This window comes from Macrosteles quadrilineatus, unplaced genomic scaffold (assembly GCF_028750875.1).
Source record: "Macrosteles quadrilineatus isolate MER2022 unplaced genomic scaffold, UCM_ALF_1.0 Scaffold_1__1_contigs__length_201487025, whole genome shotgun sequence".
In the NCBI taxonomy this organism is placed as follows: Eukaryota; Metazoa; Arthropoda; class Insecta; order Hemiptera; family Cicadellidae; genus Macrosteles; species Macrosteles quadrilineatus.
Genome location: NW_026542594.1, coordinates 100,994,496 through 101,007,788, shown reverse-complemented (window position 1 = coordinate 101,007,788; position 13,293 = coordinate 100,994,496). Strand labels below are relative to the sequence as shown.

General features: G+C 35.9%; 2 protein-coding genes across 2 annotated transcripts in view; one reads left to right on the top strand and one right to left on the bottom strand.

Moving 5' to 3' along the window:
* LOC128999291 (ATP-binding cassette sub-family C member Sur-like) overlaps positions 1-2,290 on the top strand; it is a 53,248-nt gene extending 50,958 nt beyond the window's left edge. Inside the window, exons 30-32 of the mRNA XM_054425702.1 lie at positions 503-606; positions 830-1,026; positions 1,671-2,290. Of these exons, the coding sequence (XP_054281677.1) occupies positions 503-606; positions 830-1,026; positions 1,671-1,817 (448 nt within the window). The 3' untranslated portion in view covers positions 1,818-2,290. The remainder of the gene's footprint in view (positions 1-502; positions 607-829; positions 1,027-1,670) is intronic.
* Positions 2,291-2,896: 606 nt separating this feature from the next.
* Positions 2,897-13,293, bottom strand: part of LOC128998610 (uncharacterized) — a 44,841-nt gene continuing 34,444 nt past the window's right edge. The window contains exons 6-11 of the mRNA XM_054424860.1: positions 12,603-12,783; positions 9,129-9,310; positions 8,239-8,416; positions 7,770-7,967; positions 6,280-6,477; positions 2,897-5,772 (exon numbers count right to left, since the gene is read on the bottom strand). Of these exons, the coding sequence (XP_054280835.1) occupies positions 5,633-5,772; positions 6,280-6,477; positions 7,770-7,967; positions 8,239-8,416; positions 9,129-9,310; positions 12,603-12,783 (1,077 nt within the window). The 3' untranslated portion in view covers positions 2,897-5,632. The remainder of the gene's footprint in view (positions 5,773-6,279; positions 6,478-7,769; positions 7,968-8,238; positions 8,417-9,128; positions 9,311-12,602; positions 12,784-13,293) is intronic.

Below are 13,293 nucleotides of genomic sequence, written 5' to 3'. Positions count from 1 at the left end.
TGTTCCAAGGGACTTGAAGAGGGATGATTTAAATTGGCGGCCTTGATCAGTAGTTATTCTTGAAGGAGTGCCATAACGAGAAAACCAGCATGAGACTAGACCTTTGGCGACTTCTTCTGCAGTAATGCTCTTTAAAGGATGAACCTCAGGCCACCTATAGTGTAACAGTCTATGACTGTAAGACATTATTTGCATGGTCCTGCTGGTGGTTAAGGCCCAATGATGTCAACATGGGTGTGCTCAAAACGTGATGATGGCAAAGAGTATAATGTTCCTAGTGGAGTATGAACATGTCGCGTTACCTCGCATCGCTCACAAGTACGAGCCCAATTGCGACAATCTTTTTGCATACTTTGCCAGACAAATCGATCTGCTACTGGTACAAGTTTTGCAGTAGCTTTAATTTCTGGGTGGCTGAGGTCATGTAGCGAATTAAATACTCTTCTCCGTAGTTCAACTGAAATATAAGGTCTTTGGATGAAGTGTTTGTTTTTTTTTTCAGACAGAACCTAGATCTGAAAGGTCAGTTCACGGACGCTGAACTCTGGCAGAGTCTGGAAGTAGCACAGATGAAAGATGTTGTCGCTAATGATCTCGGAGGACTTGGTTAGTAGCAAAACAAAATAATTTAATAACATGATGATATTTTTCAACTTAAACAAAATAAACATTAACTAATTGCTTGGTCTGATAACCTAACGGCTTATTAGACTTTACAATTAAAATTCTAGTTTATGCCAAATGTAAACATTAGAATATTTATAATTGGACTACAGTTTTAAATGGTAATATAATTTAACATTTATAACAAACCTTGTTGATGCGACAGATGGGCCAGTGAGAGAGGGAGGTAGCAACCTAAGCTGTGGTCAACGTCAGCTGATGTGTCTGGCACGAGCTGTGCTGCATCGAGCAGCACTACTGGTCATGGACGAGGCTACCAGCTGTCTGGACCCTGTGACTGAGGCTAGGCTGCTACAAGTTGCAACACAAGCCTTCGCCGACCGCACAGTCATCACAATAGCGGTAACTTTTAAGTTTCTTCATTTACTATGCATATTCAATATTGATACTAAGTTTATGGGGAAATAATTCACTGTGGCCTAAAAGATTTATCGCGCCTCCCAAATTTGTCTCCAGTCCTACCAAGAGCCTAGAGCACCCACACCTGCCCTAAAACCTTGCCAAAATCCACTATCTCACAGGGGAATATCTCCAATTGTTACCTGATACAGCCAGACTCTTGGATCTCTGAATGCCTCGTAATGCCAACTGATGGTTTTGGGTTTCCATCTTCTGATTGGTAGAATCACCATTCATACTCTTGTGTTGTAGGTCCACCGATTTTCTTGTGGAGTCCACTTATTATGTATGCAATGTCCAGTTAGAAATCCTGTTAGTAATCTTTATAAAGTTTTATTTAGTCTAATAATTCAGTCTGATTTATTGAGTCACAGATCTCCTGGTTTTGAAACCACAATAAAAAGGGACATTAGCTTGCCTAAATCCTCATAGAGTTCCCAAAATTGTTGATCTTTTTATCTTTCTTCTTGCTTAAGCTTCCTTTTGCAGAGCCCAGCGTGATTCTGGCTCCACAAATGAAATAGTTGCCCCTCCCTTTTTAAGCTTATCTGCCTCCGAACTGTGTATAACAGTTTATATGTTTGCAGCATCGAGTATCAGGTCTGCTGGGATGTGACCGGGTGCTGGTGTTGGACCGAGGCAGAGTTGTGGAGGATGCTAGTCCTGCAGAGCTACTGAACCACAAGATGGGACTGTTCTCATCAATGCTTCGCAAGAGTGAGGACCCATTGTAACACTTCATATGACAAAGTGCTTTCACATTGCCTAATGTACAAACTATTAGAGTTACCAAAACATGTTTCTATTACTTTTAAATTTTACTTATAATTAAGTCTTTGTCTCAGGGAAATATAGTATTTTTGTATTACCGTTTAACATCCGAACTTAGTACAGTATAAACACAATATTATACATATTCTTAGTTGAATTTGTTAGAAAACAGTTGTGCTTTGACTGTTTGGTGATATATAGCCGCATTTACATGATGCGTAGGTGGCCAGGTTAAATACCTCAGGTAACTTGAAATACATTGTGGCAGTTAGGTACTCGCATAAATGCAGCCAATATGCTTGGTTCTTTCGCACATATTTTTAATCCCTAAACTGCACATAACATTTTATAAAAGGTAAATGAAAATCATCTATAATGACATATGAATGAAATAATGTAGTAATTGACATTACAAAATGTATATTTGGTCAGTCCCATAACCAGGGGGGGGGGTTTAGGGGTTGAACCCCCCCCCCCCCTTAAACGTGATTTATTTACAATAAAAATTTTGTTTCTGCAACTAAAAAATCTCTTTCATACTCTTTCATTCTAAAAACGCAAGTTTGCAGGTCTAATTTTCAAGTGTACCCGGGGGAGGGCTCCCTGACCCCTCGGTGTAACCCCCCCCCCTTAGGATCATCCTAGTTATGACTGGTTGCCTTTATTTTTTATTAATATCGTAACTTTTGTAAAAAGCTGTAATGAGGATGTCCTGACAGGTCAAAATTAATTTGTATCTTTTTGATTATGAATTAAATAACATTTTAAAAAGGTAGTTTTTTTTGTGTGTGATTTTATCCCTCAAGATTAATACTTGCATTACTTGTTTTAAGATGGACGTTTCTTTGTTTTCTCCATTAACCATATAGAAAAATTCAAACTAAATTGAAAATGAGAAACAAAATTACTTGTCTGAAGTGAACTGGTAGATTTAGAACTTATCCTGTGACAAGCATTTAGGCATTGTGACATCAGAAATGAGGTTAAAGAAAAGGCATACTTGTAGAAAATAATTTTAATTTTATTTACACAGTAGTTTAGTAATTATTTATAAAACTACAATAACACAAAGTTGAGACAATGCCTATATATATATAATCACAGATTGACTTATTCAATTTTAAAATTATTTACATTAAATAATACTTACAACTAGTTATTGAGATTCTACGTCTTGTCAAACTTTGCCTATTAAATTACAAAATGAATTTGAACTTTCAATCTGAACTTTTTTTTCTTCACCTTATTTATAAACTGAAATGTTTCAGAGGTAAAAATACAATTGTTTGGATGTAAAGCTTTTAAATTTGATCATTTTTATTATTGCTTCTATTTGCAAAACACATTAAACGTTTTATCCCTGTACAAATTGTTGCATTTTGTAACTTTAAAAGTTTCAGAACCTCTGTAAAGGCAAAATAGGTTTTAGGTTTATTGGGGATGCAAGGAAGAGAACAATTCTCTGTGGAGGGTGGAGGGGGGCAGGCACAAATATCTCTCGGGCCCATAGCTCGTCACATGCAAACTGCGGGCCTGGTATTACCGTAGGAGTATGTTTCCAAAAGGTTACAATCCAAAAGGTCAAATTAAAAGACTAGCTTTATTGTCATGTATTTTGAACAATTTGGTGCTTTTTGCATTTTTAGTTTTGCTTCAATATACTATGAATTATCCTAAAAAATATCATGGATTCTTTGCAACATTAACCATCAATTGAGACATAATATTTACAACCCGACAAGTAAACGACTATAGTTACGTCTTCCGTCTTTATTATTTGAGCTTCTCACTACCTCACCTTGCTCCATTCTGTGAAGGGCCACATCACAAACAGATCTCCATGAAAGCCCTAAATGTTCAGTAAGGAAATTTTAAATTGGCAATAAGGTCACTTATGCTTGTTTCCAATTCAGTAATCATGCAATTAATTGTACTATATAGGCTATATACTATATTGTGTCTATATAGGCCTAGACCAGCTGTAGCCGTTTTTTTATTTTTTATTTTTTTATTTATTTATTTATTTTTTTTATATAACATAGGTAGTTGAAGGAGACACACATTGATTGTGATTACTCTACCGTCAAAGTTCTGGTTTCCTCCTCAATTGCTAATGATAGGTTAATACAACACAAAAGATGTCATAGCTTACAATAAGCTGTTCTATCAGTTTGGCTTGGTTAAAAAGTTGGTGTGTTTGAACAAAATCTTTCATTTACACCAGTGGACTCAGTGGCTCGATTTAACTTAAACATGGGAATAAAACTGAAAGTCGGAATGTACATTTTACATCTAAAACTCATCAAATGCTCATAATTCAGTTTTATATCCTGAGTTTAGGAAAACACTTACTGTGAGTTATACTTTTGAAAGTATATGCTGGTACACCGTGGCGTATCCAGGGGGTGGGGGGTTAGGGGTTTTGTTTATTGCCTAACGTTGTCATGGTCATGTCTTCAAAGACGGGTAGCGGATATATCCGCATCGTTAAAAACGAGTAAAAATTTATTTTGACAGTATTAAGTGTTCCATTGTGTTTATTTTATGTATACTTGCACAACAAAACACAAATAAGGAAAATTAATTTTAATTTTTTCCTATAATTTTTTCCCATTCTATGTCACGATTTCGCCCGTCCGGGAAGGGTTAAATACTGGAACAGCTTACAATTCAGTTTTATATCAATATTCAACATTTTTTAAACACAAAGAAATATTGGCCACTAAATGTTCTAATTAATGTAATATTCATGTTTATTTCAATGTTAAGAGTTTCATTTATTTTAATGTTAACGTAGTTGTTTCATAAAAAAGTATGTTATTTTAGGTTTGAAGTTTATCCGTCACATTTATGTTATTATAGTTATTATGTCTGGATCAGGAGTCAATCTCTTTCAGTTTTGATCGCATAATCATAATGAAAATGTTATCATTACAGTACCTGTATTTTTAACAACTTGACCAGTTACGGTACCTAAAAATTTCACGTTCAGGTTTTGAGATTCGAGACTCGGGATTTGATTTTTTAAGTTTCGGTTTTGGTTTTGAGATTCAAAATTTCTGGTTTTGACCATCACTAGTTCTTTGTGCAACGCGTGCTAGCAGAAGCTTTGTCTTGAGCTACAATGGTTTTAATGGGACTGTACACATGTGAGCGTTGGAATGTGCGTTTTGGTTTTGGAGTAGGAGGGAGTAGATTTTAAGTATGTTTGCTGTGTGTTTACTTCAATTTACAATAAACTTACCTCATGGTAACTATGAGGTTCTTATCGTTGAAATTTAATCCCTAACAATGTTCTCACTAGGTGCTAGACAGACCTGAACTTTTGTTAAATATGTAGAAGATAGTATTCTCAGGTAATTACAAAAACAAGTTAATATTTTCATAGATTAGGGTAAAGAGTGGAATGGGGGCAAAGAGCTGCAATGGGGGTACTTTGAGTTTGTTTTCGTTTTTATATCTATGGTACAAGGCTCAAACAGAAATGGCCTCTTCAACTTTTATGGCTGTACCGGGACATGCCATGAGACAATTATTGATCCAACGAGCAATGCAATGCTGTCATGGGTTTTAAAGGCTTATCTGAAGCGCGTTACAGTGTGCGGTGCAATGCTCCCATGTGTACCTAGCTTATCTGTCACAGTGGTTCTCTTAACACAGTATTTCCAGTTTCAGAAATCTACAGCACCTTAGAGTTTCAGGCACGTTTTCTGATTGTTGGAACTCTACTGGGCTACAAATCCTAGTAAAGCAATGCACTTTCTCCTGAAGGATTATTTTAAATTAGGAAGAACTCTGGCCCTACAAAGTCGCCACATGTAGGGAAGTTGTCAGGCAGAGGTGGTGTGTCGGATGTGGAGCCTACACGGAATATCACCCCCAACCCTTGCCACCTCTCATCATGCAGCAACCAGTAACCTGGGCGGAACAGAGAACATGTATATGTAATATTGCAACATGTACTCAGAATATCAGTTGTAAACTGTATGTGCATAAACTTAATAACACAATTATTAGTACCAAACTCGAATCCTAAAATTTACAGTTGATAATAATTTATAAGAATGAGATATATTGTAAGAAAATCATAAGTGTAGGTGATGTACAGTTCAAAGTATTTAATTCTTAAATATATTTATGTTCTGCGAGTTCTCACACTTTTGTGATTCCACCTAATAAGTTAACTACCAGGTAAGGGAGAAAAGAAACCCCCTAGTAAGGATGCGTTTTAGAAATATAGAGTAGAAAAAACATACAATCTTTGTGGGGCATACACTACGAAGTAAAATGAAAAAATTGAATTCACTATAGGGTTTTGGTGTAATATTACCTCTTACTCTGAGGTAAAATGGATACTTAATAGAGATATAATTTAGTGCTACCATTTAGCAAATAAAATTAAAATAATAATGGATAAAAACTTACCAGGGTTGTCAGCCATAAACCGCAGGGCCACAGCACCCCCAGCAGGGACAGTGACTGTGTCTTTAACCACAGGATTGTGTAGTTGACGCGGCAGTCTACCATACTCTGCACCACGCCGCACTCCTTCCCCCCTCCCCGCCACCCCCACCACATGGAAACTGTGGCCGTGCAGGTGGAATGTGTGGGATCCTTCACCACCTGAACACACATGGTTCAGTGGTCTATAATTCTTATTATAGGTTTTTAAAACAAAGATGGCTAAACGATCATGCACAAAGTGTTTGATGAATGAGATAAAGCTTTGTTACTGACAGATCAACTAGTTACTGTATTTACTTTGGATCTGGACAAAACTGGACATTTCTCAGGGTACAAACCAGTACCATTCTATTTAATGGGCGAGCACTAGTAATCTGTTCAGCTACACGGACATTAATTTGTTGATTTAGAAATGTAACCAACCTTAAATTTAAGAATGTGTTACACATGTCTAATTTGAAAATATTTTAATATGATTTTACATGAAAAGCAATATCTGTAATTTTGCTTCTATCATAAAACTGAATATATGGTCAGTAATCAGTGGTGGATTTACCACTACGCCAATCATGCCAAAGGGGAGTGCAGTGTATTCTACAAAAACAAATTTTTCAGAAAAAATTTGATTTTTTGTTTTTTTACTATTAATTTGTTGCGGTTGCGGGTGTCAATAATGATGACTCAGTGACTCATTATTCGTGGTCGTGGCTATAAATTAAGTTGTTCCCTTGATTTAGGGAAAATGTTCACGATTTCTCCATGATCGAGGGTGACTATAATGAACCCATAGGAGATTTTCTTCGTGACTATTGCCGTGGTTGCAAGTGACAATAATGATAATGGTCCATTGATTCAGAGAAGGTATTAACAATTTCTCTGTGTTTACTGGTGACAGTAATGATGGTCCCTTGATTGTGGGAAATTTTGACAATTTTGCCACAATCGAGGAGAATTTCCACCTTCGGGGCGGGGACCGCTTCAGGTCATTTAACCTGGGGCAGCAAGTACCCTAAATCTGGCACTTTCAGAACTATAGCTTCAAAACAGTGCTACTGAAATATGGGGCAAAACAAACGGATATAATACATTTTCACAATGTTGCACACTCTTTAATGTTTGTATATTTTGTTTTTAATTGTAATTTAAAGTATTTAAACATAATTTGAAATTAACTTAGTTTTAACATCAGTCTAATATATACAAGTTTTAATTTGTTGTATACATGCCATTTTTGGATGGTAAAACTGTTTGATGGAAACTTTTTCTGCAGTAAAGTAACTGTTGTACACAAAATGATTCAAATACCTAATTTGTTTTAAATTAGTCCAACACCATAAAAAGTGTGTAAATTCTGCTGGACAGTGATAGATCAATATATTTTTCTGATTTACTAAAATATATTCTGATATACTATAAACAGATAAGAAACAATAATGTCAAATTAATTGTACCTTGGTCAATGAGCATCAGTTCGACAGGAGTGTGTAAAGGCACTTCTACAACATGGACACATTGACACATGGCTTGTTCCTCACAAGGCGACGGACGGACATTGGAGTTGCAAACCTCCAGGTCTGCTGCATGACTCAGCAGAGGCGATGAAGGGAAGGTGAGAGTGAGATTGTTGAGGCGAGGCAGTCTCAGAGAGTCTGCAAGTATAAGATTGGTTACTCCATGTTGTTCTATGTTTCAAAACATAATCTTACCTAAAATGTTATTTGTCTGTTTTGCAAATTTTTGCAAATGTTTGCAACAGAAAGAATTATCCATTATTCACTCTTTTAGAACAGAGTTAAATTTAATGCCAAATGTTGTCTCGTAAAGTAAATTTGGACGATTTTCATTCATTAAAAGTAGAAGTGTCAGAGGTAAATTAGGAACTTATTTCTATAGCTTGGTGTTTTTTTCCATTAGACATACCATCAAAGACACTGTACTGGGGAGGAGGCTTGACAAAGTCGAAGGGCAAGAAGAGCGTGAAGGGTAATCTCTCGGGGGTGAGTTCTGGGGGGAGTTTAGTCAGGGATTGTATCTTGGAGAGACACAAGAACTGAGAATCACTTGTGCTGCAGTCTCCATTCCCTACTGTGCTCAGACCCTGTTGAAAGAGAAGATACAAGTTATCAACTTAACAAAGACCATTATTGTAGGTACTTTACATATTTACAGGTATAAAAATAGTATTATTGTTCTTGAACTTTATCCATAACTATGTACTTCCATATTGTACTTACTTACTTACTTACTGTCGTGGCTCCACAAATCTCAGTTTATTCTTCGCCTCGTGTACCAGCCTCCATATTGTACTAATTTATAAATATTTATAAAACATTGTGAATAAAAAATATATATGGTAGTAGAATCAATATGAGTTATTAATTCCTTGAAATACAGCATCCAGCCTGTGTTCAGAATGAAGCTGGAGCCTGGACTAGTTGGAGTTTAAACATAGTTCTAACAATGATAATAAATTTTTAACAATAGCTCAGTCATGAAAATATGTACCCTCTAAAAGAAGAAATAATTTTCTTACGTTGAATAAGATATTAGGCATTTACTATTTGTTGCAATAATGTATAAACTTAAAATAAAAACTTATTTTAATCAGGCTGGGTTTGTTAAATTAAAAATATTATTTTAGAACTGATGCTGATGTACGGTAAATGTACTTGAAAATCACAATTTCATTCACCTTATTCTTATGTGTTTTGTTGATTAATGCTAATGATTACTGAAATTAATGACAGTGTTTATGTCCTACATCTATTAGTTAGTTATAATAGTAAACACTGGTGGTATTTGGGACCTACCTTGACCAGGTTAGGTTGGTGTTGGGGGAGCCTTGTGAGAGGTGACTGAGCGCTCTGGTGAGTTTGGTAGCTGACTAGGGCTGATCCTTGCAGCTTGGTGGTACATTCAGCTGTTGTGGTCACCTTCAGCTGATAGTCACCAAGGTCTTGATCAGCTGTTAGTACAGCATCTACTCTCTCTCCTGGTGAGTCCATGAATACAATTAAATTAGAAATTGGGTAAATAAAATATCAGAACAAAGCAATATTGAGTTTTACTTGAAAACTTATATTTGTTAAAGATGTAATTTATTCATATTATAATGTCCATAATATTTATGTTAGAAAAGAACATATGATGTTTCCTTGGCAACAGAGTTTAGTTGTTTGTTATATTTTGATGAAGTAAGATGTATACACAAATCTAAGTTTTTCATTCTATCAGTTTTACTATTATTAACTTAATTTTTGATCCACAAGACGACTTGTTATTTTAGACGATATTTCCAACATGGTAGCAGAGCGTGGTTAAATTAATTGAGAAGAAGTTAATAGAATAGTGAATGATGAGTAATGAAAAACAGATTGAAAAATTAAGAGGGACTGAGAATTTCACAACATGGAAAATAGTCATGAAGGTAATCTTAGAATGTGAAGGAGTTTATGGAATTGTTAGTGGAGAATTCGGAAAACCAACAGCAGGTACACCAAATTATGACGAAAAATTGGTAAATTGGTCAAAAAATGATGCAAAAGCCAGAAAATATATTGTTTTATCCCTTGAGACGAATCCTCTACTTAGAGTAAGCAATTGCTCTACAGGAAAAGAGATGTGGGAGAAACTTGTCCACATTTATGATGTCAAGTCAACTGAAAATATTGACATATTGAGAAATAAGTTCCATAACATTTCTTGGGAACCTACCCTTGGAATGAATGGTCATCTGGAAAAGTTTGACGAAATCCAAAACCAATTAACAATATACGGTAAGCCTATTAATGAAGACGATTTGTGTGCTCGACTCCTTCAAACTCTACCAAAGGAATATGATCACATATATGTGACTTGGCACGACTCACCAAGGGAGGTGAAGACATGGGACATTCTACAGAAGAAATGTCTCAACTTTGAATTACGTCTAAAGGACAGAGACGAGATGGATGTAGCAGTAGCCATGGTTTCCAAAATAAAAGTAAGTTCTAAACAGCCAAAATATATGGGAGCCAAAAATGCCAAAAAGGGAGACTTGCAAAAATTAGGAGCGATAAAATGTTTTTCATGTGGCAAAAATGGTCATCTATCTAAAAACTGTAGAACAGGTGTAATTTGTTTTAAGTGTCACACAAAAGGACATAAATCAAATGAATGTACCCCCCGTGAGATACAAAATGCTGCAATGATGACTCGATCAAATCTAGAGGTAGGCCTAATTGATAAGTCATTTTTCAGTGAATGTGACAACTGGCTTGTTGACAGTGGTGCTTCTCACCATGTGACAAACCGCAGGGACTGGTTCGCCACTTACAAACCATTTGATACTCCTAAAAAGATGGACAGTGCTCGCCAAGGTGTTCATATTCAGGTCTTGGGGTCAGGAAAAATAGACGTTATGGTTTTTGATGGTAAACAGTGGACTTACAGGTATTTCGATGATGTTTGGTACTGTCCTGATGTTGCTTGTAACTTATTCTCTGTGAGGAAAGCAGGTGAAAAAGGCATTCACCAGACTGTGAAAAACAATGGTAAGTCATGGGTGTTTTCTCAAAATGGAACAATCATTGCTTTGGCTATATTTAATACAGCTAATCAATTGTATAATATGGTTGTTAAGGTCATTCCACCAAAAGAATCATGTTTTATTTTGAAGAAAATAAACAATAACGATGATAAACACTACTTTAACATTGAAGAGAGTAGCAATGATATCGAGCATGATCCCCTTGACAGTAGGCAATCAATTCTAAATGATGAGACCAGAAATCAGCTTGTTGACAGTAATCAGGACAATATATTCCATGAAGATGAGCAAGATATTGTGTATCCAGGAACCAATGATACTGATGAGCAAGACATGTTGTGTCCTAGTGATGATAACGCTATTCCAGGTGATATATTACAAGAGGAGACTTATAACCTGAGAAAACGTGATGGAATAAAAATACCTATGAGATATAGAGATGATTCTGTCATGTGTGTCAGTGACAGAGATAAAAATGAGCTTTTAGCTTCTGCAATACTTACAAACGAAGTACCGGAAAATTATGATGAAGCAATTAGATCTGAGCATGTCGTCGATTGGAAATCCGCTATGGATGAAGAAATAAATTCATTAATAAAAAATCAAACTTATGATTTGGTTGATCAACCAAAAGGAAGAAAAGTCATCGATTATCGCTGGGTATTTGCACTGAAAACAAATTCTGAGAACGAGATCATTCGTTACAAGGCGCGTTTGGTCGCAAAAGGATTTACTCAGCATCCTGGTATTGATTATGGTGACACTTTCAGCCCTGTAGCTCGGTTTAAGACGATGCGAACTATGTTAGGCTATTCAGTTCAGTATAATCTTGCTATCAAACAGTTTGATGTTAAAACAGCATTTTTGAATGGCAATCTTGATGAGACTATTTGGAAGAGTAAGCTTCAACGGTGTGTTTCCCAATCTTCAATGGAAGCAGAATATGTTGCCGCTAGCGAGACCTGTAAATCCCTTCGTCTTGTGAAAGAGATTGGCGCAATTGAAGAAAAGTCTATTCCTATACTACATGTGGACAATCAAAGTGTGATTAAACTTATGAACAATCCAATGTTCCACGATCGCTCTAAACATATTGAGACGAGATACCATTATGTTCGACAGTTGGTCTCTGGGAAACAGATCACTGTCAGATACATTCCAACAGAAGAACAAACCGCTGATATTTTAACAAAGGGCTTATCATCATTGAAACATGTTAAAATGAAAACTTTCATTGGGATGGTGACCTCTTAACTAAAACTTATTTTTCTAAAATGTATTATGGACATTACGGGGGTGTGTTAAAGATGTAATTTATTCATATTATAATGTCCATAATAGTTATGTTAGAAAAGAACATATGATGTTTCCTTGGCAACAGAGTTTAGTTGTTTGTTATATTTTGATGAAGTAAGATGTATACACAAATCTAAGTTTTTCATTCTATCAGTTTTACTATTATTAACTTAATTTTTGATCCACAAGACGACTTGTTATTTTAGACGATATTTCCAACAATATTCATAGAGAGGTTTCAGGCTTGCAATCATTAATTAAAGAAATTATTTCACCGCTTGCTCCTGTAAACTTTGGTAATAAAAGTCGCAGCTCGCAAAAGATTTTTTAGAGTTGAGGAAATATAAAACCTATCTATTCTAGTGTCAAATAGGGAAATTCGCTAAAAGACAGAGTAACCAATGGAGTAAATTTCATCAAAAACCTCTTGCAATTGATTGTTAGTTTGCCTCACACTCACCAGGAGCCATGACTACACTGAGAGCCTCCACAGGTCTGATGGGGTGACCGTCCAGTGCTATGACCAACAGTGAGTGTCTGTCTATTGCCACAGTTACAGGACAACTAATAGATGCTACAGCATACATCAGCCGTAGTCTGTGTCTCTTGTATGACGTCACATTCAACTGAGCCTCGCCCTCCTGGTGATACAGAAAACACACAGTTGTCTTATATTTTGAAAACGTTTTCTGGTTGAAATATGCATTTATATCATGTACAAATTTTCATGTTAGATAAACTGTGTATGACTCATAAATAGATGGAATTGCCATGCAGAATTTGTAGGTAATAAAGTCTAAATGTATACAAAATCCCTAAATGGTCCAGATCGATTTAAAACCCAAACAAATTGAGGGTATACTGTACAGAAACCTGAGAAGATACCTCCAAGTCATAGATTAGGTTTTCCTATTCAATACGTGGGAAGCATTGGATGTCTGAGAAACAGAAAAGAGCCAATATTCTCTGCTTTATTACTTAAGTGGGCTTATCTGGGTACAATTTGGAACCATCAAAATACTGTATGCTTTTCTCAGGTTTAAACTAACAACTTTTGGATTGCAAGGAGGGTTCTTTAACCACTTGAAAACTTAGCTATTAATTAATAAATGTATCTGGAAATAACATCAACCGGTCTGTCAGTAACAGGG